Here is a 27,958-nt window from a genome sequence, read left to right as displayed (position 1 = left end):
ACTTTCCCCAATCCATCTTTTGAGCCCTGGTATTAATAAGATTGGACTAGCTTGTACTAGGATTGAGTAGTTACTATCCTTATCAGTTGCATGTTATCTGCCAGCAGTGATATAGACATTAAATCTAACTTTCTTTAATTCTGGACAAAGAAATGTTGAGTATTTAATCATTTCTGAAAACTTACCCCAATCCATCTTTTGAGCCCTGGTATTAATAAGATGAGACTAGCTTGTACTAGGATTGAGTAGTTACTATCCTTATCAGTTGCATGTTATCTGCCATACACATTTAAGCAATTTTGATCAGTTATGTAACCTCAAAACTCTCTAATATTCAATTTTTAAGTTAACCGCTTCCTGTTTGACACTTGCTTTGAGAATTGGCTCCTAAGGCCTCACCACAATAGACAGTAAGCCACCACTGATTATGTAATAGGTGTGAAATTCAATATTGATTGATCTTTTAATTCTGGACAAAGAAACGTTGAGTATTTAAAACAGAAAACAAAACATGACTGAAAGTAGAAAAGGTAAGGTCAAAGGAATACTTTATTTCTCCATCAGTTCAGTGATTAGTTACAATCCATTGAGATGATATACAATACAAAGCAGACCATGTAAGGCTTTACAACTTCTTCTGTCTTTTTGGTGTAAGGTATTCCTTTAACCTTTGACATCTTGTTCCCATTTTCTTACATTCTTTCAAAGAAGTTTCTGCAAATGAAAGATCAAAAGAAATGTTTTAAATTTGTTAAGTGTGACAACAACAGAAAATGTCTACACTGCAAACTTTTTACTAAGTCTTGTTGTTGAAAGTTAGCATGTCATGTTTACATTTCCTTTCTTTCCTTTGTAAAGAAATGCAAGTTGTAAACAACTACAAGTTCAATTAATATTCAGAGACATTCACAAAACTGAAAGAAACAACTTAAATCGCAAGGAGTAACTTAATGCCCTCACAAGTTGGTAGCAACAAAATGCTGTTTCATGGATTCTACAACTACTATTGATAACTGCCTGTAGTCATGCCCAAAAAGTTGATTGCTTGCACATACACTTGACACCAGAACACCTTGGCACAGAGACCCCTATGCTATGCCAATGTCACAAAATTCAGAAAACTAGGCAAACTACGAAGAATTTATGTGCACAGGTTAAATAAAATAGGGAGGACATTTTCAGCTTCCCTCTACTCAGAAAATGAACCATCTATGTTTGCCATGATGTAAACTTGATAGATTGAAGTTATTGTTACATAACTGTTTCCCAGATCAGTGCTTCATACTTGATATATTAACATTACTTTAACATTCGTCAACTGTCTATCAAGGTGTCACACCTAGGGCAAATTTGTAAGAATACTTTCTGGTTATGCCAACACCAACTTTGCTGCCCCTCCCCCCCCCCCCCCCCCCTTCAAAGAAAATACCCAATGACCAAAACGTTTAAGGAATACGTTTTCATCTCTGTCCTGAAATGTGACATTACTTTCACCTTCTATCTTGGCATTACACTGTGTGTAACTAGCAACCTATCTGCCATCTTTATCCATCAAATAATCATAAAAGTAATAAAAACAATAAGTAAATAAAATGAGCTACTTATCACATTTTCCTGGAAAAAAATGTGGAACAGATTAAAAGATAATCATATGACAAATTGAACATATACTTACTGAGGTATACAACCCTTGTCTTTCTTAGCATTAAGACGAATCAAACAATCGTCCGACTCTCCCTGTAATAAAACAAATATGAGATTTGGATGGATTTGTGTGTGAAGTCTCGACTGGTTGGTGAGGAAATGAATGATACCAACATCTCTGAATCATCTGCTAAATAGTCTTAATTTCGCTAAGAGGTCTGTAAATATGGATTCCACAAACTTCAAGCACCACTTAAAGCATCATAATAAATGCTGAGAGCATTACAAAAATGATTCGACTTGGTTTGTAAGGATTGCTGGTTCAGGGCCTGGCCAGATCATTAAAATTGTGTCCTTTGGCAAACACTTTATCTTGCAGGTCTGTGGCTTCAGTGCTGCACCCTTATTGTAAGTCCCCCAGGGAACACAACAGCATTGTTACGAATGCAGGATACTGATATGCAGCCTGCAGGTACAGGGATTTTTGAAGAGTTGGTTGTTGGAAGCGCTGCAAGGTCAAAGCATGGAGTTACTACGGAGTTGGCGAGAAGGGAATTACAAGGGCTGATAAGTGGGAGCCCTCGGGGCTGGACATTGGTTGAAACGGCAGGGTGGGCGAATGGAGGGGTAGGCCGGGCTGCCCCTGTAAAACAGCGAAGCTAAGGCACTGAGCCATCTGCCCTATATATTGTGTATAACATTAACAAAGTATAGGCAGTGGCACTACACACGTAACAGTAGGTCATACAATAAGCGCAATTGGTGTTCGATCGTGACGCAAGCTTTTTTTACGGGTTGCAAACTTTGGGGGGGGGGGGGGGGCTTGAGCCTCTGGGATGCAAACTTTTTATCTCTAATAACATTACTGCACATAGATGTGGCACACTGTAGTGCCATGGAAGGGACTGTTTGAATTGTGCACATGTTTTGTGTGGGGTTAAGTGTTGTTAAGTTGTGTGAGAGGGCCTAGGCTGTGTACAAGACGGTCAATGTTCAGTCAACTTTTAAGTTTCTACTTTTTTCATCAACAACTACAATTCAGGACATGAACTTGTGCATCCTTCAAAGTCAATATGTTCTTTTGTTTCATTTGCAAACCATTGTAGTTTATGCCAAATGTCATCTTGCATTGTTTTAGAAAGTTTGGTAGACTAAACTAACAACTTATACAATTTTGTTGTACTAACTCACAGAGTATAAGTTCAGTATTTTTCCCTGAGCTATAGAGTGGTACCAACCGTACCATCATATTGTCACAAATTCAATGCCAAACGAATGCAGCTGGAATCGAAAACATCAGTTCGTAAGTACTGTCAAACACCAAATAATGACAGAACATCAACAGTGACAGCTTGGACTATTAACTGCAGCGCTTGTCTTCCACTCTCAGGGACAGCCCAGCCCCAAGCTATTAAAATTAGCTCACCATTCTCCTGATTTCTCCACAGATGGCAAAGATTTTGTAGTTGCCATTGTAGATTCCTGTAGTAGGATCCACCTGCAAAATAAACAAGAGCATCAATGACGCAGTATCTCAATACTGGAAGTTTTAATTTTGATTCCTAATTTCAAATCTTTGCTCTGTCTCTACAATTATCAATATCATTCATGGTACAACAAATATACAACTTGCATTTTTGCTACTTTGCCACGAATAGTCTCTGCAGGTTACACTTTATCCTGCTAGTCTTGCCTTTAGCGCTCATTGCCTGTTAGTCGAAAGAACGACGTTGCAAGGTTTAGTAATGTCATAGGATATTTAAGAACTTGTTTTTTATGTGGTATCCTCCATCTTGGGTCAGTCTCTGTTGGACTTTTTGGTCATATAGTTTGACGTCAATGACAACGGCCAAATTAGAAGAGGCGAACAACTCGACCATATTCTTGATGCCTGCCTTGAGAGCTAGGCCTATTGACCTACTGTATGTTACTGTAGACTGTAGTGGTGACTACCATCAAAACTGTGTCCACTTCTAGATATCAAAACAACCCACGTTTTTCCATCTCAATTTTTCTGACATGAAGATTTCATGGATTTATGACTTGGAAAAAAATAATGTAAAAGAAGATTACAAGTTTTTATATGCAAGTGATGCAAGTAATAGCCACCTCAGTTCCTCTCCATTTTGTTATTTTATTTTAATTCTTTGTACATTTGATGTACAACATTACAGGTTCAAAAGAAAGCTAAACATACTTAGGCCACGAGAATGAAAGTTATAGATTTGCGTCCACCGCCCGCATGCCTGAAAAGCTACCGCACAAAAAAAAAAACTTCCAAATCGCGCACAGTGGAAAGACGATCTATTTATCACGTAAATGCAGCTATGAAAACAGTATCATCGCTTTGCCAGTGTCGCGGCGTCATCGGGGTCACAGGTCAAATCGCTCCAACCGCACATCGGATTCTCGCAATGTCTCCACGCGCACGCGTGCGTTGATACCATGCGTTGTTCTCATGGAACGAAACGTAAGAAATCCGTTCAATCTTTTATACTTACCTATAGTTTCAAGACTCGAATTGTTGAAATAAAAGGGCTAAACTATAACAAAGTTTATTGACATTGCATACGATATACAAATATTGATGGATGGCATGATCAGAATGTGAAATTTTACGATTCACTGGTCGATGTTTATGATCGTCTCCAGTGTAATGCTAAAGCATAGGATAACAAGCAGTCGATCTAGGCCTAGCCTACGTACGTACGTACTGTTCCAGGTCAATGCACTGTAGTGACCAAGTCATGTAGGCTATCATTGTCACTGTGTACATCATGTTGCAGACAGGAGCCCGGTATTTTAACATTTTTTAAAATTCTATGCATCCTCATCCAGCTAGCCTAGTACTAGTAGCAGTTGTGTTTCAAAGCAAGGGTTTTATTCTCCCCTACTGTGATAGCAAACATGGCATTTTGAAGTCGTTTATATACCACTTGCGTGAATGGTTTATGTAGATAGCTACGCATGCGCAGTTGTAAATAATGAATAATGAAAAAAAGCCTCATGTGTTTTCAAAAAAGTCCGGACACAAATCTATAACTTTCATTCTCGTGGCCTTACATCTTATATCCTTATAAATAAAACATAACCTTATACAATTTTTAAAGTCTTATAAAAGTTGTGATGCTATGGCCGGCTACTCTTTTATACGTACCCATCAAACAAACTTACCCTGGTCCTTCCTAGGAAAAGCTATCTGAACACCAGTACAATGCTAATGTGGCTATCACTGAAAGCCTAATAGGCCTAGGGGGCCTAGGCCTATATATATTTTTTTAAATGCACTAGGCCTACAGTAAGTAGCCTTCAGAAATACAAGAATGTGTATACGTAATTATACAAAATACATGAAGGGCAATCAAACAAACTTATCATGGCCCTTGCTCTGAAAAGCTACCTGAACACCAGTACTATCCTTAAATGGATGTTACAAAAACGAAGGTCTAATATAAATTAAATGCACTACGTAGAATTCAGCAGTACAGAATGTGTATATGTAATTAGCATGCACACTACACCTGGCGTACCTAACTACAGTAGAGAAAATTGGTCGCGAGGGTAGCCATTTTCGTATATCTAACATGTAGCTGCCATGAGTCATAGCCAATCTGCTACAAAACAGACTTGGGGCGGGGCTTAATCATTAAAAACGGACCTTTTTACTAAAAGTAGGGGCGGCAGCTCAGTGTTGTTTTAAGAAAGAAAAATCATTTAAACATCAAATAAAGCAAATAAAAGCCATAAAATGTCATTTACAGCTAGTAAAATTCTTATTAATACCTACCTGTAAACAACAAATGAAAGTTTAAAATGTTAATAAAATATATAATAAATAGGACCCTATCTTAGACGATACCACTGTTGAAAGACAATTCTATTCTATTCTTTTTCATAAAACGTAAGTTTTGGAGCGTGTGCAAAAATGGGTTGTTTAAACTGTATTTCAGTCCAAATTGGCCCGATTTGGACATAAATCGGTGAAAAAGTCATAGAATGAGATAAAATTCTCGAATAAAAAATAGTAACTTTTGTTGGCCTATATGATATATGCTTGCTCTGAAAATTCCAGAGAAAAAGAACTTTATATGGAGACGCTGAAAAATTTTTAAGAGAAGAGAGAGTCCCACTTACTGTTACAATATCTCTATACATGTAATGTATTGAGATAACAAAGAACAAGAAGTCGATCAATTAATCATTGCTGTTTTTACATGCAACAAGATATTGTGGATGAAAGATAATAAATGATGACTAGGAATTCAGTATGAACAAAATAAAAAAATTAAAGTATATAATCTAATATCAGTCTATTCCTTGCAGGTATTGTAACAGAATGACTGACTGACTCATTCTGAGCAAGAACAAGTAGATCTTTTGAAGCTTTTGAACTGTCATATAACTACATGATATTTTTATCATATTTTTGTATATATATTTTGCATATTTTTAAGCTGCGGAATCCATTTTATTATATCTTCATTTTATGATTGATATCAATAAATTTTACTTACTTACTTACTTATCTTTATGAAATGGAATATTAAGGTTTTTCCAATCGCACTGACAGTTTTGCAATTAAAAATAAGCCATTTAAGATACGATCTTTAAATTAAACATCATCAATTCAATGGCTAAGCTCCTTGCACCTTTACGTACCTGGAAAAAAAACTGGCAAAATATAAAAACACTGTCTTAAATGAAAAGGGTAACCAGTCTGATTTATGATTAAACCATTTATGTGACCAAAATAACAACCCAGAACACTGATATCTTGAAATGACACAATCTTCAATTCTGTACAAAACTGGTAGCTGTCCATCACTATCTCTAAGAGCAGAAACATTTTAACTTACCTCTGCGACATTCAACTGAATTGCAGCATGGTCATGAGCTGCAATGATTCTGTTGCTAGCAGAGCTGTGAAAAATCAGACAGTTACAAACCAATTGTTAAAAAAAAGGTTGAATGTTTTATACTTAGCCTTGGCCATGACAACTGCAGTAGCTGTAAAACTTGCAAATAAAACAGACATTGCCAATGTAACTGTAGAGACTTCTATCCTTTGGCAATACTTCCTTGGATGGGTGAAAATAAAAAATGGTTTGCCTATTTTCAGCATTCTGTCTTGCCTTCAGTGCACAAATTATTCAGTCTACAAATGTAATGGTTCGCTGGATAAAATGAATTGTAGTTAAGACAAGATTGAGGAATAGATACACAGTATTTAATTAACATGTTGATTGAATAATTTAATCGTAAGTTTGTATTCTTGAGTCGATACGCTGTCTTCAAATATATAAAAGTTGGTTGAATAAATCAAATAAATTTAGGTTGATTGTTTATTAAAGAGACCGCTTCTGATTTTCGAATTAATGACCGATTTTGTGGATTTTGCAGGCCTAAACAAAAGTGCTTTAATGCCACATTTTCTAAGGTGGAATGTTCCAAATAGCGGAATGACACGGCCCTGTTACATGTGGATAGGTTCGCTTCTGCAATTTCCTTAATTTAAACAGTGTTATTGGGGATGATATGATCTTTATGGCTACCCGGTCCAATCACAAGCTAACATATGTCATATTGCCTTACCTTTTCACGTTCGATACTAGCCTGTTAACAATAATTAATATGACATGGGCAACCATGACATATCCTAGTGTTAATTTTTTACGTACAAGGATATGGAAGGATATACTGACCATTTTCGTGGTGTGTACAAGTCCACTACTTCTCCAGCTTCGTTTTGCATTTTGGATTATTTCTGCGAAAAAGGAAAGAAAAGTTACTAGTGAACCATGAGTTACTAAATATTTCTGAGAATGAATAGACCGGAGTTAAAATGGACCAAAACAGCGCGGGATACCTACAAGTGTGTCAACGCAAGATTGATGGTGGTCGAAAAAGGACGTTTGCATTTCATTTTGGAGGACGCTTGAATAAATATTCAAATTGTAACACGTAAGTAAAGTTAATGAATATTTTAAGTTTCTTAAATTGTAACATATTTTGTATTATCATTACTAATTTGAGAGAATATTAAATAATATATGATAAAAATTCATATTAGATGCAAATTAATAAAATTATATAAAAATTACCCCTATGAAAAGTAACTCGTTCCTAAGCATGCATTGGGCATGTAGCAAGAAATATATTTGCCATACCGCCTATGTTTGATTTGTGTTTCGCATTGCATTGAAAAGGTGAAATGAAGTTTTCCGTGGACCGTGATTAGAAATCTGACGTTATGAATCGAAGTTCAAAGAAAGCAGACAAAACTTCCTTTTCTCCGCGACCTTTTAAATTATAAGTATTTAAATTTTAAAAGCGTTCGCTGCAATAATTATATCTGAAGACACAGTGACCCCAGTCATTGACAAAGTACCGTTCTGATACTGTAATAGAGATGCTATGGCTTCAACGTTATAGTAGTTGCACGATATACACAATTGTTTGTAGGTTAGACACAACAGGACTTAAAATAGATAAATATACCATGCTTAAGTTATAAATACTCCAAGGTAAAATAAATCTATTAAGCTTTGGGAGCGTCTGTGACTGGACGACTACTCATATGACCCAAGGCCTAAGCCCCAGACAATAACTTAAGCTAGGCCTAATGTGGATAAATATCTGATACTGTAATAAATATCATTTGCTTTCCTGCCAACAGCCACAGACGCTTTGTGTGAATGTTTTATTGGTCTAGTATAGTTGCAAGGCTAGCCTTTAATCAAAGACATGTTTTCTTATACTGACAGAACTGGCTTTAGCTTATAGCAATAGCACATTCTGCAAGTTAAATGTGTGTCCCTCAAAGTTAGCTTTTCAAAAGTGTAAAGTCTCAGCCTGCTTCAAAACAGCTGGAAGATTTTCTTCCTCTAGTGTAATCGCACTTTAAAAGATTGCTCAAACTACATAACACCTAACATCAATTATGGAAGACTGTTGAAATCACTGTATTGTTGATGTTAAATAGTTTCATCCAGTTTTCCAGGATGATATGTTGACAGACATACAGTAGGCTACAGTAGGTCGGTTACCAGTCAAAACGTCCCTTTACCAAAACGTCCCCGCTTTTGGTCAAAACGTCCTCGTTGGTCAAAACGTCCCCGTAAGTCAAAAACGTCCCTGTCTATCACATTCATTCACAGTTGTGAATATATAATATATATTAAGTTTAAGTTATAATTTGGCTAAGTTATCAGCATGTAGGTTGGATTACAGGCGCTAAATAAATCTTGAAGGACTATATCGTTTCATGATATTTGATATGAAAAAGGTACACGCTATATGTTTTTCAGGGAATTAACGAATTATGGAAAACAAAAAATATTATACAAGAGGAATTAAAAAGAATTTGGATGCGTATACTATACAATATATATATCTATATAATATTTTAAATTGAGTGAAATCACTTATCGTTTAATTTTACGTTGTAAAATTTTGTCACGGGTACGTGCCCCTGTTGATATTTGACATTTTGAAGTATAGAATATAGTTAAGGCACGATGGTTAAGGCCCAGATAGGTATAATGTTTACAAGAATAGCTAGCTCCTAAAAACTGTGTTTTCAACCTAAACAATACTCCTTACTCTTTGATTTGAACTAAAAAAATTCACACTTACATTCCAACTGATTATAAAAGCGAGGACATTTTGACTCACAGGGACGTTTTGACTGCGGGGACATTTTGGTAAAAAGCGGGGACGTTTTGGTCTTAAAAAAGCGAGGACGTTTTGGTAAAGGGACGTTTTGACTGGATACCGCTAGGTCTATATAATACAATTTGTGAGAAACATGTTATTAAATAAATCTATCTCTTTTTTTTTCTCTTTTAAGAGTCACCAGATTTTGTGCATCACTGGACTGAACTTTGCAAAAAAGTCAATTGTTGTAAGTATAAGACTTAACTAATTAAAAATTGGAAGAAATCACACAGAATTAAATAAAAGTTTGCTTTTTAAAGCTTCTTTATATAAGGGAGTCTGCAATTGATTGCATATTAATGTTTTTAATGCCATATAAAGATAAATGAATAATCTTTGTTTTCAAGAGTTATATGACTAAATATTGTTTGTTTCTTTTCTGTTCAAGGGGTTTGTGGAGCTTCATCTTCTTCCACTTAAGCCAGACCTGAAGAGAATAAGATTGAACAGCAAGCAATGCAGTATCCTTTACAATTATATAAATGTATTTCTGTCTGTAAAGTACTCACTATATTTCACTTTTAAAATCTACAAATAAAACTAAAACTTGATTTTATTACATGACTTATGAGGCTACGTTTGAGTGATGCATCAAACTCTTTACAGAATTAAGACATTCTGTATGATGGTGATTTTTACCACTCTCTATCGAGAGTGTTTTTGAATATATCTAAGATTACCCTACAGTTCTTGCCCCTTGGAACCCAATTTTCTTTGTTCTGATAGAGAGACAAATCTGCAATGTCTAATTTAACATTCTTGAATGTCTAGGAATAAAAGAGAGATACAGAATGGCTAGGAATGTACATACACTACATTTCAAAATTTTTATTGCAATTCTTAAATAGTATGAAAATATTTAAAACAAATATTTATGACCTTTAAGAACTTTTTCTTAACAATCATTAAATAAAAGTGCTCTGGCAATAATTTTGTTAACATAAGTAAATAAAAGAGTCTAGATTCAATGTCTGACCATTTTAAAATGCTCTTTGGAAATAAAAATGATTTTTGGTGTTTTATTTTTTTTTGGTGACAGTTGATCTGCTTAAGTTTCAGTTATTCATAGTTTGTGAAATCTTGCAAATAAATGAACCAAACAAATAAAGCTTGGCCAATGTCCTAGATTTTTCCTTTACCATTCAAAAGGGGTATATCGTATCACCATCAACGACGTCTGGGAGGCATCATTTATTTACAGTGATCCTACCCTTGCCATTTGCCAGAATGAAAACAAACAGTAAGTGTAGGACACCCAATAGTGTTTTTTTTGTGTGTGTCATTAATATTATATATAAAAAATCTCTTTTAAGCTCTATGCTGTGTAGTGTTGGAATTATACAGCACTTTTTATTGAGACTGATTCCCTGATATTCCATTTCGGTAAAATACTGAGGAAAGATTTTGTTCCACAAATTGAATGTTAAGTCCGTGTATTGTTTTATTTAAAATAAAATGAAACTGTTAGCAAACTGCTTATCCAAGCCAGTGTAAGAGAATGTGTAAAGGTAAGTTAGCCTGATGTTTCGATCCTAGCAGGATCTTCTTCCACGGCTTCAATTAGCCTCTGAAGAAGATCCTGCTAGGATCGAAACGTCAGACCAACTTACTTTTACATATTGCTTTATTTGCTAGTTTGTTGCAAGTTGTCCTCCTATATCTTGTTGGTTAGTTAAGGTGAGATGAAGAAATTGAGTAAACTTTTTCTCCTTTCAACAGGTCTATTTCAACATGTATATATCTTGCGTTTGCCTGAAATGCTATATATAACTATTAACTAATATTTACCATAATTTGCCATTATTTTACTAAAACTTGTATAGTCAGCTGTATGTTTCCACATTCATCAGGTGTTGTTTAGACATTCTGACATGTGGACACTGCAAGTTGTTTCAAACCCCATACATTTTTCAAACTTTCAATGCTGCCGCTGTAAAGTGTAGCACTAAATTAAAAGGATTTTCTTTTTGGCTGAATTTGATTGCTTGGCAAAATTGATGAAATTTTTCTTAATCTGTAGACAAACACCACATCCTCAAAGCATTTTGCATCATGAAGATATAAATTTTTTATATTTGGGATGCTTTATGCATCTAACAACAGAAGAGTAGATGATGTCATCAAATAGCCAAGCAAACATCCCTAGTTGTATTAGGTTTCGATTATAAATCAACAAGAAGATTATTATAGCCAACAGTTAAAGTAAAGTGATTGAAGCACATTTGCCCAGATGACATCACAGACTCCCTTCTACCATCCAACTTCCCGGAGTAGTTGGAGGTGTTTAGCCTGTCAGAATAGGTTACAGTACATTCAATCAACCATATTTGAGTTTAGTGGCAAGATATTCAGATGGGTTCTCAACCAGCAGCTTGTCTTATTTTTCTCTTCAATATAAGTTTGTTTGTCACCAGAAAATTCCAGGAATATCGTTTTGTTATGTGTACAGTATTCAATGACCAACACTTTCAACGAATTATATTTCATTTCATGTATTTGTTTCTTCACAATATAAATACAGAGAAGTTAACTAAGTGACAAAACATATCAACAACAGGGAAAATTGTGAAAGGAAGCACTACAAAAATCCAGAGGGCTTGTCTAGTAGAGCGCTCCCATAAGTAAATAGAGAGAATATATACAAGAAAACAGTAACACTTATATCCACCCACACACCAACCCAACATGTACAACCCACCCACCCCACCACCCACAATACATATATATACACATATGCATACATACACAATTGAATACAAATACACACACGCATATATACACATATATAAGTATATATATGTATATATATACACCCGTGCGAATAGTACCTGTCATTATGGTTTATGTTATCGTACAGAAAACTAAGTTTCAACATTTACTTTTTTGCGTTATTATTAAATCATGGAAATTTTGGTCAATGACTCTGTTTATTCCATCTTTCAGGAGAAATCTTCACTTCTTTTCTGATTGTCACCAAACTGCAGTTGGTTCGGTTGATTCCGATCAGGCTAATGGAGAACTGGTCATTAGAATTCCTGATGCAGCCCTCTTTATTGTGAAAGGTACATTAGATTATCATTACCACAGATAAGGGGTGAGCATCATTAGGGGGGGGGGAAAGGGGGGTTAGGGCAGGGTTTCAGATATTTGCCAGGGCTCCAAGAAACTAGCTGAATGTAATGTTCCATGAAGAATTGGTGGATGCTCTGTTTCACCTCACCCCTGAAAGATTTCATTATTCACCTTACATTCTACAGTTGGTTTTGCTGGTACTTGAACACAGTACTAGGCTTATGAATTTTGCTGGTGATGCAATTTTTACTCTAACCAGATCTTTAGCTATATATGGAACTTTATTTACGATTTTCACTGCTTTACGAACATGTTGACTTAATGACCATGGTGGTAAAAATATCTTCAATATGACTAGTAATTGAAAGATGTTAAACAAAACATTGAGCCAAATTTCTTGAAACATGTGCATGTTTGGTTCAAAACATAAGTTCTCCCCAATTGCATTTTTGTACAACCTGTTTGCAGTTAATTAAATCTCCACACTGTTGCAGTATTTATGCACCAACAACATTAAAGGAAGTTAGTTTGGTTGATACAATAATGACTCACATTCCAACCAAAGATTCAGCAACTCAATTTATTTTTGAAAACTGAACCTTTTTTTGTGGACATTGGTTATACAATCTTAATCATTGTGTACATGAATAAAAAGTAGCTTTTTGTATTTGGTTAGCTTACCTATGTTATCAAAAGGTTTATCATAGCATTGTGATTTCACAACTCTTTATTATTATTATTATTTATTTAAGGGTAGATACTAGCTTGGTGAAAATGTTTTAGAAAAGTTGAATGTATTTTATTTCAAATTGACACAGATATGTCTCCTGAACTACACTTTTTTTTCTTCACATTCTCTTTTTATACTACAGATCAGCGAATGCTCAGGGTTAGCATTGAATTCTCTGTTGAGCGCCCTCAAGGAGGACTTCATTTTGTTATTCCTGATGGAGATGGAACGTATGCAAAGGTATTTCAATGTTGAATTCTTTTGGCAGGATGAGGCTAAAGGGCACATATTCAACATAATATATGCATATATGCAAATACTGTAATGAATATTCACAAAACCAAACTAAACGCAGTTATAGTCAGCATACCCGTATCTCCTCATCCTTCCCCTTCCTACCCACCTGCACATACTGGTGATGCTGCTCTTGGGGGTTGATTTCTACTCTTACTATATTCGCCACAGCCATTATTTCAGCGTGTATCTGACTTGTAAATAATAATAATACACCATGTTCTTACTTATTTGTATTTATTTGTCCACAAATGTTAGTTTTTGAAGGATTATTCTGATTCTTGCAATATCTCTGATATATCATCCATGATTATGGTGACATAATACCATTACTTAATTGATAATGACATGCTCAGAATGTTTGAATAACAGAATCTTTACAGGTTACTCATTTGTAGTCATGTTTTATTATAATGTAATATCACATTATAGAAAAATTGAAAATTCCATGTCTAAACCAGGTAACAGCTAACATGTTAGTTATTTCTGACTGAGATTTGAAAGTGAAAAGTGTGTTCGATAAAATCTAACAAATCCATTCATGAGAATTATCTAAAGATTTGCTTTCTAGACAGAAACATGAAACTGAGTAAGTTTCTTCATTTATTAGTTTCTTTTTTAATTTAGTGTGTAGAAGTACCACATTGAGTTAAAAAAGCCTATTGTTTTTGGTGGAGGTCAAAGGTCATTTGGGGTCATCAGAGGTCAAATCGTGAAACCCTTGTAATCATGTACACTATACATAACGTCAGATTCATGAAGAAAACTGCTGATGTTCCATCATCGAAACCACAATGCATTTTTGCATTCTGGTTAAGTTTCTTTTTGTAATCTATTCAGAGAGGTGCCCACATGTTCTGCTGTGGCACAGAGAATGCCTCTTGTCTTTGGTTTCTTCATTATAAGTTTCTCTTTGTAATCTATTCAGAGAGGTGCCCCACATGTTCTGCTGTGGCACAGAGAATGCCTCTTGTCTTTGGTTTCTTCATTTATTAGTTTCTTTTTGTAATCTATTCAGAGAGGTGCCCACATGTTCTGCTGTGGCACAGAGAATGCCTCTTGTCTTTGGTTTCTTCATTCATTAGCTTCTCTTTGTAATCTTTTAAGAGAGGTGCCCACATGTTCTGCTGTGGCACAGAGAATGCCTCTCGCCTTTGGTTTCCGTGCGTGGACACCTATTCAGAGCCTTGTACTTGGAAGTTAGAGTTCACCGTAGATAAAGCCATGACGGCCATCTCTTGCGGAGAGCTGGTCGATACTGTCTACACGCCTGACCTGAAAAAGAAAACATTCCATTACATGCTGACTGTACCCACTGCGGCTCCAAACATTGCATTGGCTGTCGGGTATGTAACAATCTGTATGTGAGTATGGTACGGTTACATAAGTGTAACAGAGTTGGAGTGACTCTGTACTTGTACTGGTACAGTACTTGTATGAGTCATGTGAGGGGCTCCAAACATTGCATTGGCTGTCGGGTATGTAACAATCTGTATGTGAGTATGGTACGGTTACATATGTGCAACAGAGTTGGAGTGACTCTGTACTTGTACTGGTACTTGTATGAGTCATGTGAGGGGCTCCAAACATTGCATTGGCTGTCGGGTATGTAACAATCTGTATGTGAGTATGGTACGGTTACATATGTGCAACAGAGTTGGAGTGACTCTGTACTTGTACTGGTACTTGTGTGAGTCATGTGAGGGGCTCCAAACATTGCATTGGCTGTCGGGTATGTAACAATCTGTATGTGAGTATGGTACGGTTACATATGTGCAACAGAGTTGGAGTGACTCTGTACTTGTACTGGTACTTGTGTGAGTCATGTGAGGGGCTCCAAACATTGCATTGGCTGTCGGGTATGTAACAATCTGTATGTGAGTATGGTACGGTTACATATGTGCAACAGAGTTGGAGTGACTCTGTACTTGTACTGGTACTTGTGTGAGTCATGTGAGGGGCTCCAAACATTGCATTGGCTGTCGGGTATGTAACAATCTGTATGTGAGTATGGTACGGTTACATATGTGCAACAGAGTTGGAGTGACTCTGTACTTGTACTGGTACTTGTGTGAGTCATGTGAGGGGCTCCAAACATTGCATTGGCTGTCGGGTATGTAACAATCTGTATGTGAGTATGGTACGGTTACATAAGTGTAACAGAGTTGGAGTGACTCTGTACTTGTACTGGTACTTGTCTGAGTCATGTGAGGGGCTCCAAACATTGCATTGGCTGTCGGGTATGTAACAATCTGTATGTGAGTATGGTACGGTTACATAAGTGTAACAGAGTTGGAGTGACTCTGTACTTGTACTGGTACTTGTGTGAGTCATGTGAGGGGCTCCAAACATTGCATGGGCTGTCGGGTATGTAACAATCTGTATGTGAGTATGGTACGGTTACATATGTGTAACAGAATTGGAGTGACTCTGTACTTGTACTGGTACTTGTGTGAGTCATGTGAGGGGCTCCAAACATTGCATGGGCTGTCGGGTATGTAACAATCTGTATGTGAGTTTGGTACGGTTACATATGTGTAACAGAGTTGGAGTGACTCTGTACTTGTACTGGTACTTGTGTGAGTCATGTGAGGGGCTCCAAACATTGCATTGGCTGTCGGGTATGTAACAATCTGTATGTGAGTATGGTACGGTTACATAAGTGTAACAGAGTTGGAGTGCATCTGTACTTGTACTGGTACTTGTGTGAGTCATGTGAGGGGGCCTTGGTCGCAAACAAGACTGTAAACCTTCTACTTTAATGGTTTGCCTACGTCATCGACGCTAAATGGGAGCTTCTCCTCATCTCGATGATTGCTTCTTTTCCCAACCTTTGGTTCTCTTTGATATGATGATCATGTACTTAAATTTTCGTTTTATTTTAGGAATATGGTTGCATACTGATGTCTGCGTATGCATGCCATTGTACAGATCAACAATACTTATTCCCCTTTTCAAAAGAGGGCTCGATTCTTACAAGAATCACCTGGGTTCAACCGGAGTCCCTGCCAAGTCAATTTCTGAACTGTATTAAAATCAATGAGAAATTTGCAAAATGTTTTAAGCTCAATAGCCTACTGTTGATAAAGCCACCTAATCATTCAAGACAATTTTTTCCATCTTCGTTCTGCATGTATGTAGTTAATCATTATCACCAAACTGTACTAGTGTATTTTGTTTTCATCTACTTCTCATCCAGTCCGTTTGAGATCTTTGTTGACCCTACCATGCCAGAGGTCACACATTTCTGCTTGCCTGGTCTGAAATCGATTCTCAAACATTCTACAGCTTTTCTGCATGAGGTGAGTTGTTTTTTATACTTTTCTATTTTGCTAAAATTGTCTTCTCATTTTGAGAATTTCTCACATATTGTTCCTGATTCAGTTCAGTTTCCTTCAAGTGCTGGTATGTGTATGTTATTTATTTGTCAGTATTTGTAGCACACAGCTGTGACAGTCACCATTCCCTATCGCTAAACTGTCGTTCTTTTGGTGAAATTGTCAGATCGTGACTGTTGTCCTCTTAGAATCCTTGTGACTTTCCCAGACCAGCAACTATTTTCAGCTATTTTGACTTTTACCAGGATTTTCATGAGCACAGGAAATTGTGGCAGCACAAGACTTAACAATAAATACTGTGTTACGGATAATTCTTCTTTTTTCCATCTATAATTTCATTTAAATATATCTTTTAGTTTGTCTAGCATCATTTGGTTACCTATCATCTTGCTCCTTCTTCTGTGGTGTTATTGTACATGGTCAGGCTACTTCAAATGCCTAACATATGTTTTGAAGTATTTTCTAGTTTAGTTTAGTTTAGTAGAAAAAAGGATCAGGAGGGACACTTAAGTCCCCATCAAGGACCCTATAGAGAGAGAAAAAAAACTGAAGACACAAACACTCAGACCCGATTACAATGCTTAAAGTGCTTGTCCAAAGCATTCTTAAACCCATTGACACTACTTGCAAGTACAACTTTCTCAGGCAAACCATTTCACTCATTCACTACCCTAATAGAAAAAAAAGTTATGCCGAATATTAATCCTTCTATGTGACTTTTGGAGTTTAAGACAATGACCTTTGGTACAACTACTGTTAGCAAACATGAAAAAGTCGGTAAAGGATAAATTGTCGAAACCATACACAATCTTGAAAACTTGGATCAAGTCCCCACGTAACCTCCTAAGCTCCAGTGTAGTGAGATTCAACAGTTGTAACCGCCTATAATAAGGAACACTCTTTAAGGAACTAATCATCCTAGTAGCCCTCCTCTGGACCTTTTCAAGTACTTCCTTATCCTTAGCAAAATATGGGTTCCAAGCCTGCACAGCATACTCCAGATGAGGTCTAACCAACTGCTTATAAAGCCTAACTACGATGTCCTCTTTCAGAAAATTGAAGTTCCTCTTGATCATACCTAAAACCCTATTACCTCTTTTAGCAGCTTCAAGACAATGGTTAGAAGGTTGCAGAGATGAGTCAATGTAGATACCTAGGTCTCTTTCAACAGAGACCTCCTGTAACTCCACACCATTAAGATTGTATGTAAACTTTTGGTTACTACTACTAATGTGCATTACCTTGCATTTATCAATATTAAAAAGCATTTGCCACCTTTGCCACATAGTTGGCTTAGTGCAATGGAGGGTGAGTTGTACCTTATAAGTAATTTCAGATTAGTGTTTAGAATCCAGCTACCATCTCTGTCATATTTCTCCTGCAGGCTTTTGAGTTTTATGAAGATACTCTGGCTGCGACCTATCCATACAGCTGTTACAAACAGGTATTTGTGGACGAGGCTTATGAAGATTATCAATCATATGCCACCATGGCAGTATTAAGGTAAGCTTGTTGATTAACCTCTCTATAATGCGTAGTGTGATCTTAGCAGCTATAAGGTAACTTAACTGGATTTCATGATTCAAATCATATGTTATCGTGGTGGTAGGTTAATTCAATAATTTAATGATATGCCACCATGGCAGTATTAAGGTAAGCTTGTTGATGAACCTCTCTACTCCATGACAGTATTGTAACCTATTGGATTAATCATACAATAATATGCCTCTATGGCAGTAAAGGCTTGTTGCCAACCATTTAACACAGTAGCTCCTTGTAAAGTAGTTACGTTGTTCACCTAACCTTTGAGAAGTGTAAAAGAGGAGGTGGTACCCCAGGTTGCATTTGCATTGCCCTAAATTGCTGTGTAGCATATATATGTGGTATGGATCTGAGTCAAATTAACTAATAGCACTCTGCAACCTGTTTGGCTAGTAATAATAGCTATGCTGTATGAAACAGATTGACCATTTCCCAAGGTTCGGGTAAAGAAAGTCTAGTTTATGAGAAATTGGCAAAACTTTTGCTCCCCAAAATGAGGGTGGTAGTGTAGTCTGAATCAAGTTCTAGGCTATTATAGCCTATCATACTAATCTGTCTTACATTGCTAGCCATGTCGAGTGACAACCAACATGCAGGTATATGAGCCTCATGTTACATTATCCACTGTGACAATCATTCACTCCAAACATACCCACATGAGGACCAGCTTTCTGGTACGACACACCCATTTCACAGGGTAGACATCAAGCACCATGAGTTGGCTTCTCTCTCAGACCTTCCCCTGAGTGTCAGAAGTAATCAAATACTTGTTTGTAACTCAATTAGTAGGCATACCACCCTATCTAATTAAATCTTCTAAACTTTACATATTTATATTAGTTGTCAATCACTTACATGTAATTTATGTGATTAGTTTAAGAGGCTGTTCATCACTTGAAAGTCACATTCAGTTACTCTTTGCATGAAGTACAAGATTGTTGCAACATTTCAACCCCAAAATATGATATTGGTGCGATGTTAATGTTTTGCACGCAATGAAGTTGGGAAGCAAGTATCTCTTCACTTGAAAAATTCAGATTATATGCAAATGTTGATTGAATATTCATTGATGTTGGGAAACAAGTACCTCTTCACTTGAAAATTCAGATCATATGCAAATATTGATTTGAATATTCATCGATATGGTGGGACACAAATATCAGTTCACTTAAAAAATTCAGATCATATGGAAATATGTATTTTAATTTATTTAATATTGGATGTTATTCATTTAGACTCTGAAGAATAATTGTCAATATGTTTTCAACAATGCCTATGATCTAAGAGTAGAGTAAAACATGTCTTTAAGCTGTCACTAGAACATGACCCCCCCCCCAAGGTTGAAGGGAGGGGTGACTTTATGTTACTGTACCATGTAACTATTAAACTCTTCTTTGTAAACATGTTCATTCCAGCACCAACCTCTTACACTCCAAGTACATCATTGATCAGACGTTTGTATCCCGTCGTAATATGGTCAATGCCCTCACAGAGCAGTACTTTGGTTGCTACATCAGCCCTAACTCATGGTACGACAGCTGGCTGACTAAAGGCATCTCCAAGTACCTCTGCAACATCTTCCTCAAGAAATTATTTGGAACTAACGAGTACCGGTATCATATCCACAAGGTAGGTATTGTCTTCCTTTTTTTGGGGTGGTGTGGGGTAGGATGGGGTGTGGTGGGGTTAGGGTGACTACAAAGCAATCTGTTTTTTATCCCTTGTTGATGAAGTTTTAAATGTAGACAGTACTAATCCAGATATGCCTGAAAGGTTAATGACAGTTGCATCAGTGCAACCTTTTGAACCATTGCTTGGACCAAGTTAAACCCAAGTTTACTCATTTACAAAAACAATGTCATTTCTATTTATTCTGTCAATTAGTGAATAATAGGCATGTTTTATGACAATATTATGGTCAAATGTATTAAAGATCTTTCTGTAATAGAAAGGATAATTCACTCTCATTTTTTACATTTTATCATTCAGGACCTGAAACTTGTTTGTGATTATGAACAGACGATGGGTGGCATCATCTTAAATCCAGAACCATTCCTGGACCACTCGTCACTCCAGACGGAGAAGAAACCATCACATCTTTACTTTCCGTCTGACAATCCTCACACCATCTCCTATCTGTATTGGAAGCTCTTTGCAACCAAGGCACACTATGTCATGAGACTCATTGAAATTAGAATCGGACAGGAACTTCTCCTGAAGGTAAGAATTGTTTGGAAAGTAACATGTTTGGAGACATTTGGAAGAAGAAAATCTGCTTGAAACATCGTTGAAATCGGTACTGTTAGGATAACAGGTGTTGTGACCTTGGAAGTGAGGGATTTGTGTGTCAATATATGTGTGGAGGGTAGGGATTAACAGTTGAGGTAGGATGGGTAGAGTTAGTAATTAATTATTTCTCAAACAAATACATCAGGAAAGATGAAAAATTACAGATGGTTTTTCAAAAACAAAACAGAAAATAGAAAATAAAATGAAGATATGGATGTAAGATTTATTACATTTTGAGACAAATTGATGAGATGGCTTACAAGAGGAATTAAAGGAAAACACTTGCCCTTCTTGTTTGTAGATTTATGTCCTTTGAAGAAAAAAAAATGAAAGATAGAAAAAAAAGCAACACAGACAAAAACCGTTAGTGAAAAGCAAACAGTCAAGAGAAAGAGTAACAAGTTACAACCATTTTGGTTGTTTTGAATCCTATCATAGCCTAGTGTCCTCAATATTGCACATACTGTGGGAAAAAGCTGAAGTGGTCATTATTGTATTGATAATTAAAGGTATCAATTATTATTATTATTTATGATTATTTAATTTTATTTATTTATTTCTTTAATTTAATTTTTAATTTTTAATTTTTAATTTTTTACATGATTTTATTTCTTTTTATTTAATTGACAATTAAATATAATATTTATCTATTACAATTATGATTATTAAATACAAAAATATTAACGTATCAGTACTAATATGGACTGAATGAACAAGGTCTAAATAGGTTTCCAGAAACCTGTCATCAGATGAAGTTTAGTATGGTATCTATCAACTATGTCACTCCAGTTAATACGTAACTATTTCTTGTTCATTCATATTCATAGTTCTCTTTGTCTCTCTTTATAATTTCATCAGGTTTTCAACAAACTCTTGTCATTGGCCACATCTGGTAGTCAACAGAAGTTCATGTTGCATTCCTGGGGTAACATGCTGATATCAACAAGTGGTGTAAGCTTCACAAACCTTATCATATTTTGTTTTTTAGTCATTAAATGCAGAGAGCTGTTGCAAAGTGCATTCTGTTTGTGAGATTGTAATCAGAAATTAGAGGCAGGAAGTAGAAGATGCTGTTTTTGAGAATGGGAGCAGAATGGAGAGAGGAAGGTGTAGGGGTAGGGTTGAGGTTCGAACATCTTATTGTATCAAGATTTCATTACAGCTCAACGTTTTGCCAGAAAACTATTAGTGTTTGTGGTTTAATGGAGGTGACCGATGGCTGTTGGCAAAAAAAGGTATCAAAGCTAATTAAGAAAATTTATTTTCTGGCACAGTGGCAGTGGCTTTACAAATATATTGGATGACCAGATAAAGATGACTTAAAAGTAACGTTTTCATTTTTGACGGAATGATATTCTCCGTAACAGCAAATCATCCAGAATCCCGTTTCTACTGCTTTTTTTTAAATATTAAAATGTTTAGGTACGCAAAGAGAAATTGAATACAACTGACAAAATGGAAACACAGCCTGTTAGCAATGTTTTTTAACTTTACAAGGAATGTGTAACTGAAGCCTCCCTTTTCCGTTTACTCGTCAGTTTCTGAAATCACTTTCGTCTGTGTCTGGTAAAGATTTAGCTACCTTTGTGGAGCAGTGGGTTACTCAAGGCGGGATAGCCCAGTTTCATGGAAACTTTCACTTTAACAGGAAACGAAATGTGGTGGAACTGGCGCTGAGGCAGGATCCAAGTCGGGCTGGCATCAATAAATATGTAGTAAGTAAAAAGATGGTGTTATGGTCAATATAGCTATGACAGAGATATCATGTATCATCAGTAAAGATAGCCACAATGAGAAAACATCCACTTTGATACCAGTCAAACCTCATTGATTATTTAGTAAGTAAACAGATGGTATTATCGTCACTATGGGTATGTCAGAGATATCATGTATCATCAGTAAAGATAGCCCCATTGAGAAAATATACACTTCGATACCAGTCAACCTTTTGTGGTTGCTTATTTATTTCAAAGAAGTTAGAATGTTCCTATCTCATTCACCACTCACAGTTTTTTCTTGTTCTGCTGTGCAAAACAAAAATGTAGGTGTGAAATAAGTTTCTGATATTTAGCAACAGCAACTGTTGTCATCAGTAGTCATAACGAGATCAGGGAAAAAGAAAAAGAAAAAAAACATATATGTTATATTTGCAATTTATCCTTTACTGACTTTTTCATGTTTGCTAATAGTAGTTGTACCAGAGGTCATTGTCTTAAACTCCAAATGTCACAAAGTATGATTAATATTCGGCATAACTTTTTTCTAATAGGGTTGTGAATGAGTGGAATGGTTTGCCTGAGAAAGTTGTACTTGCAAGTAGTGTCAATGGGTTTAAGAATGCTTTGGACAAGCACTTTAAGCATTGTAATCGGGTCTGAGTGTTTGTGTCTTCAGTTTTTTTCCCCTCTCCTATAGGGTCCTTTATGGGGATTTGAGTGTCCCTCCTGATCCTTTTTTTCTACTAAACTAAACTAAACTAAACTTGCAGAAATGTCAATATTGTTTAAAACATGCATTTGTGTATTTTAGATAAATCTTCCAGATTTTTAACATATTATCTTGAATGATTGCAATGATAAGGTTTTTATCGTCTAATCAGCATTCGTTCTCCTCCCCAGGGTCCGTTGAAGGTGACCATACAAGAATTAGATGGATCCTTTGAGCATACCCTACAGGTGGAAGAGAATGTCACAAAAGGAGAAATCACCTGTCATTCTAAGAGCAGGAGGTAATTCATTCACGGGCAGATCATATTTATCTCAAATAGTACAATAATGATCACCTTGGTAGGCAGATTGGGACGTTAAATGATGTGTATGAAAAGATACAACACTTGCAGCTTATATTTGCATTTAGGATGATAGAAATAATTTGAGCTGTATTTCTCTGTGAAAAAAATGGAGAGATCATTGCAAATAGCAAATTGACCTGTTGGCCTAGATGAAAAAAAAAATGCCCTAAGGTGAGAGAAATGTTTATAATGTACCTTACTTTGGCTGACTTGGGTTCCAACCTACAGCCTCCCAGATGCTAGGATGATTTGAGCTATCGTTACTTTGTCAAGTCTGCGCATGGCCCTATTGCCTGCCAGATGCTGGGAGGAATTCAGCTTAATAGCTATTGTTGGTTGGCCTGGGCTCAGACCGATAACCTCAAGAATGCTGGGAGGGAAGGTGGTAGTCATTCCATACTTTTGGTCAGTCACAGGATTTTCCTGACAGTATGTTGAAAAGTAATGTGGAGTATAACCAGTAGGCAAAACTTCCACTCTCATAGTATGTGTCATAGCAGATATAGAACTGGTAAAGTGAAGGTAGAGGTTATGCTATGGTTACCATGTAAGGTAAAGTGAAGGTAGAGGTTATGCTATGGTTACCATGTAAGGTAAAGTGAAGGTAGAGGTTATGCTATGGTTACCATGTAAGGTAAAGTGAAGGTAGAGGTTATGCTATGGTTACCATGTAAGGTAAAGTGAAGGTAGAGGTTATGCTATGGTTACCATGTAAGGTAAAGTGAAGGTAGAGGTTATGCTATGGTTACCATGTAAGGTAAAGTGAAGGTAGAGGTTAGGCTATGGTTACCATGTAAGGTAAATTAAAGGTAGAGGTTAGGCTATGGTTACCATGTAAGGTAAAGTGAAGGTAGAGGTTAGGCTATGGTTACCATTTAAATGAGGATGTAACATTTGTATTGCAAGGTAATGGAAAGGAAGAGGATCTGATTTGTTTCAAATTTATTAATTTTGGATGTGAACATCTCTGGAATGAAATACGTCTGAAAAGAAGGTTGAAAATAAAGTACTGTGATAATTATTAATTGGATGCTCCTGCCACTTTGTGAATTTGTATAATTTTTTTTTTTTTTTTTTAAATTTAAAAAATTAGGGAATTACAAGGCTGTAGACTGTGAAGGAAGCATTTGTCCTATAAATCTAAGCAGTTGTGTTCCTCACCGTAATGGATCTGTAACATCTATTAAATCTCTTGATATGTCACATGTGGGAGGTATTGATGAGTCAGTTCCAGTATTAATTTGTATGACAATAGTTGCGTTAGAGTGACATGTGACCAGAACATCTCATTTAATTGCTCTTATCTGATTTGAATATGTTTTATATTTAATCCAGGCACAAGAAAAAAAAGATTCCATTGATGAATGGGGAAGAGGTAGATATGGACCTGAATGCTATGGAGTAAGTTGTTACCATCCTGGTAATTTAGACCATTGAATTTGCAAAAATCATCATGACATATTTGTGTTAGCTCAGTGGTTAACGCCCATGCCTTTCAATCATATGGTCCCTGGTTCGAGTCACTCCCAGATTAATGTATGTCGTCCAGTTACAGAGTTGTTGACAATTAACAATTCATAATCATGGACATTAAATATGAATGTGAGAGACTGACTTCGGTCAGCTTGCGGCTTTGGTAAGCCAATGAGGCTTCTTCGCGAGTTCCTGCTTGCAGGAGGATCTTATATACATACATATACATACATACATACATACATATTTCAGTGTCACATGTGATGTCGCACATCATGTATACACATGATGAATGCTATGGAGTATGTTGATACCATCCTGGTAATTTAGACCATTGAATTTGCAATATCATCACGACACATTTCAGTGTCACATGTGATGTCACACATTATGTATACACATGGACTTGAATGCTATGGAGTAAGCCTATGCCATCCTGGTAAATTAATCCTTATCACAAGTGTAGCATCCGTCACATAATAGACAGTACATTTCAGTGTCACATGTGATGTCACACATTTATCTATCCACATTGCAGTGACACACAGGAGAAAGTTTAATGCCTTGCTTGCAGATTATTTCTTGTCACAACAGTCACAGATGTGACAGCATCATGACTATTATAGTTTCCATATGTGATGTCACATGTTGCATGTAGCTGTAGATTTGTATGTGATTGAGTAAGATCATGTCATTCTCGCAATTTATTCCTTTGAGATAACTTTGCATCCTAATTTAACATCTTGTATATATCATGTGTTGTCACTCTTCATGTATACTCTCATTCTTGTATATCTCATGTGATGTCACATTTCATGTATACTCTCATTCTTGTATATCTCATGTGATGTCACACTTCATGTATACTCTCATTCTTGTATGTCTCATGTGATGTCACACTTCATGTATACTCTCATTCTTGTATATATCATGTGTTGTCACTCTTCATGTATACTCTCATTCTTGTATGTCTCATGTGTTGTCACTCTTCATGTATACTCTCATTCTTGTATGTCTCATGTGATGTCACACTTCATGTATACTCTCATTCTTGTATGTCTCATGTGATGTCACACTTCATGTATACTCTCATTCTTGTATGTCCCATGTGATTTCACACTTCATGTATACTCTCATTCTTGTATATATCATGTGTTGTCACTCTTCATGTATACTCTCATTCTTGTATGTCTCATGTGATGTCACACTTCATGTATACTCTCATTCTTGTACATCTCATGTGATGTCACACTTCATGTATACTCTCATTCTTGTATATCTCATGTGATGTCACACTTCATGTATACTCTCATTCTTGTATATATCATGTGAGTCACACTTCATGTATACTCTCATTCTTGTATGTCTCATGTGATGTCACATTTCATGTATACTCTCATTCTTGTATGTCTCATGTGATGTCACACTTCATGTATACTCTCATTCTTGTATGTCTCATGTGATGTTACACTTCATGTATACTCTCATTCTTGTATGTCTCATGTGATGTCACATTTCATGTATACTCTCATTCTTGTATGTCTCATGTGATGTCACACTTCATGTATACTCTCATTCTTGTATGTCTCATGTGATGGCACACTTCATGTATACTCTCATTCTTGTATGCCTCATGTGATGTTACACTTCATGTATACTCTCATACTTGTATGTCTCATGTGATGTCACATTTCATGTATACTCTCATTCTTGTATGTCTCATGTGATGTCACATTTCATGTATACTCTCATTCTTGTATGTCTCATGTGATGTCATATTTCATGTATACTCTCATTCTTGTATGTCTCATGTGATGTCACACTTCATGTATACTCTCATTCTTGTATGTCTCATGTGATGTCACATTTCATGTATACTGTCATTCTTGTATGTCTCATGTAATGTCACACTTTATGTATACTCTCAATCTTGTGTATCTCATGTGATGTCACACTTCATGTATACTCTCATTCTTGTACCTGTATGTCTCATGTGATGTCACACTTTATGTATACTCTCAATCTTGTGTATCTCATGTGATGTCACACTTCATGTATACTCTCATTCTTGTATGTCTCATGTGATGTCACACTTCATGTATACTCTCATTCTTGTATGTCTCATGTGATGTTACACTTCATGTATACTCTCATTCTTGTATGTCTCATTCTTGTAAGTCTCATGTGATGTCACATTTCATGTATACTCTCATTCTTGTATGTCTCATGTGATGTCACATTTCATGTATACTCTCATTCTTGTATGTCTCATGTGATGTCACACTTCATGTATACTCTCATTCTTGTATGTCTCATGTGATGTTACACTTCATGTATACTCTCATTCTTGTATGTCTCATATAATGTCACACTTTATGTATACTCTCAATCTTGTGTATTTCATGTGATGTCACACTTCATGTATACTCTCATTCTTGTATGTCTCATGTAATGTCACACTTTATGTATACTCTCAATCTTGTGTATCTCATGTGATGTCACACTTCATGTATACTCTCATTCTTGTATGTCTCATGTGATGTTACACTTCATGTATACTCTCATTCTTGTATATCTCATGTGATGTCACACTTCATGTATACTCTCATTCTTGTATGTCTCATGTGATGTCACACTTCATGTATACTCTCATTCTTGTATATATCATGTGATTTCACACTTCATGTATACTCTCATTCTTGTATATATCATGTGTTGTCACTCTTCATGTATACTCTCATTCTTGTATATCTCATGTGATGTCACACTTCATGTATACTCTCATTCTTGTATGTCTCATGTGATGTCACACTTCATGTATACTCTCATTCTTGTATGTCTCATGTGATTTCACACTTCATGTATACTCTCATTCTTGTATATATCATGTGTTGTCACTCTTCATGTATACTCTCATTCTTGTATGTCTCATGTGATGTCACACTTCATGTATACTCTCATTCTTGTATGTCTCATGTGATTTCACTCTTCATGTATACTCTCATTCTTGTATGTCTCATGTGATGTCACACTTCATGTATACTCTCATTCTTGTATATATCATGTGTT

General features: G+C 36.1%; 2 protein-coding genes across 4 annotated transcripts in view; one reads left to right on the top strand and one right to left on the bottom strand.

Annotated features, from left to right (window-relative positions):
- Positions 1 to 531: 531 nt before the first annotated feature.
- On the bottom strand, positions 532 to 13,186 carry LOC139974514 (small ribosomal subunit protein eS21-like). 2 transcript variants are annotated; one of them, XM_071981713.1, is made up of 6 exons: positions 13,174 to 13,186; positions 7,347 to 7,400; positions 6,501 to 6,564; positions 3,071 to 3,142; positions 1,676 to 1,737; positions 532 to 714 (listed from the first exon to the last, which is right to left on the bottom strand). In XM_071981713.1, the coding sequence occupies exons 2-6, from the start codon at positions 7,394 to 7,396 to the stop codon at positions 693 to 695; spliced, it is 270 nt and encodes an 89-aa protein (XP_071837814.1). In that variant the 5' UTR covers positions 7,397 to 7,400; positions 13,174 to 13,186; the 3' UTR covers positions 532 to 692. The 2 variants fall into 2 exon arrangements, with proteins under 2 accessions (XP_071837814.1, XP_071837813.1); XM_071981712.1 differs by lacking the exon at positions 13,174 to 13,186 and adding an exon at positions 7,515 to 7,601 and having other exon boundaries at positions 7,347 to 7,408.
- Positions 7,793 to 27,958, top strand: part of LOC139974513 (transcription initiation factor TFIID subunit 2-like) — a 48,705-nt gene continuing 28,539 nt past the window's right edge. Inside the window, exons 1-15 of one of the 2 annotated variants that reach the window (XM_071981710.1) lie at positions 7,793 to 7,953; positions 9,493 to 9,547; positions 9,749 to 9,821; positions 10,510 to 10,600; positions 12,304 to 12,422; positions 13,305 to 13,402; positions 14,564 to 14,802; positions 16,656 to 16,758; positions 18,179 to 18,297; positions 19,752 to 19,965; positions 20,326 to 20,556; positions 21,484 to 21,576; positions 22,164 to 22,340; positions 23,244 to 23,353; positions 24,752 to 24,817. In XM_071981710.1, the coding sequence (XP_071837811.1) occupies positions 7,895 to 7,953; positions 9,493 to 9,547; positions 9,749 to 9,821; positions 10,510 to 10,600; positions 12,304 to 12,422; positions 13,305 to 13,402; positions 14,564 to 14,802; positions 16,656 to 16,758; positions 18,179 to 18,297; positions 19,752 to 19,965; positions 20,326 to 20,556; positions 21,484 to 21,576; positions 22,164 to 22,340; positions 23,244 to 23,353; positions 24,752 to 24,817 (1,847 nt within the window). In that variant the 5' untranslated portion in view covers positions 7,793 to 7,894. Of the gene's footprint in view, positions 7,954 to 9,492; positions 9,548 to 9,748; positions 9,822 to 10,509; positions 10,601 to 12,303; positions 12,423 to 13,304; positions 13,403 to 14,563; positions 14,803 to 16,056; positions 16,078 to 16,655; positions 16,759 to 18,178; positions 18,298 to 19,751; positions 19,966 to 20,325; positions 20,557 to 21,483; positions 21,577 to 22,163; positions 22,341 to 23,243; positions 23,354 to 24,751; positions 24,818 to 27,958 lie in introns of those variants that run through there. The other variant, XM_071981711.1, reaches the window with a different exon arrangement.

The sequence above is a fragment of the Apostichopus japonicus genome, chromosome 9 (genome assembly GCF_037975245.1).
Source record: "Apostichopus japonicus isolate 1M-3 chromosome 9, ASM3797524v1, whole genome shotgun sequence".
Classification (NCBI taxonomy): Eukaryota; Metazoa; Echinodermata; class Holothuroidea; order Aspidochirotida; family Stichopodidae; genus Apostichopus; species Apostichopus japonicus.
Note: the sequence above shows the minus strand (reverse complement) of the source record. Positions and strands in the feature narration are given on the sequence as shown.

Bases quoted from the DNA above. Each gene is read 5' to 3' on its own strand.
- LOC139974514 (XM_071981713.1), bottom strand. From the start codon at position 7,396: ATGCAAAACGAAGCTGGAGAAGTAGTGGACTTGTACACACCACGAAAA. The intron at 6,565-7,346 runs GTCAGTATATCC...GATTTTTCACAG, and splicing joins TTGTACACACCACGAAAATG to CTCTGCTAGCAACAGAATCA. The intron at 715-1,675 runs GTAAGTATATGT...TTTCATTTGCAG, and splicing joins GACAAGGGTTGTATACCTCA to AAACTTCTTTGAAAGAATGT.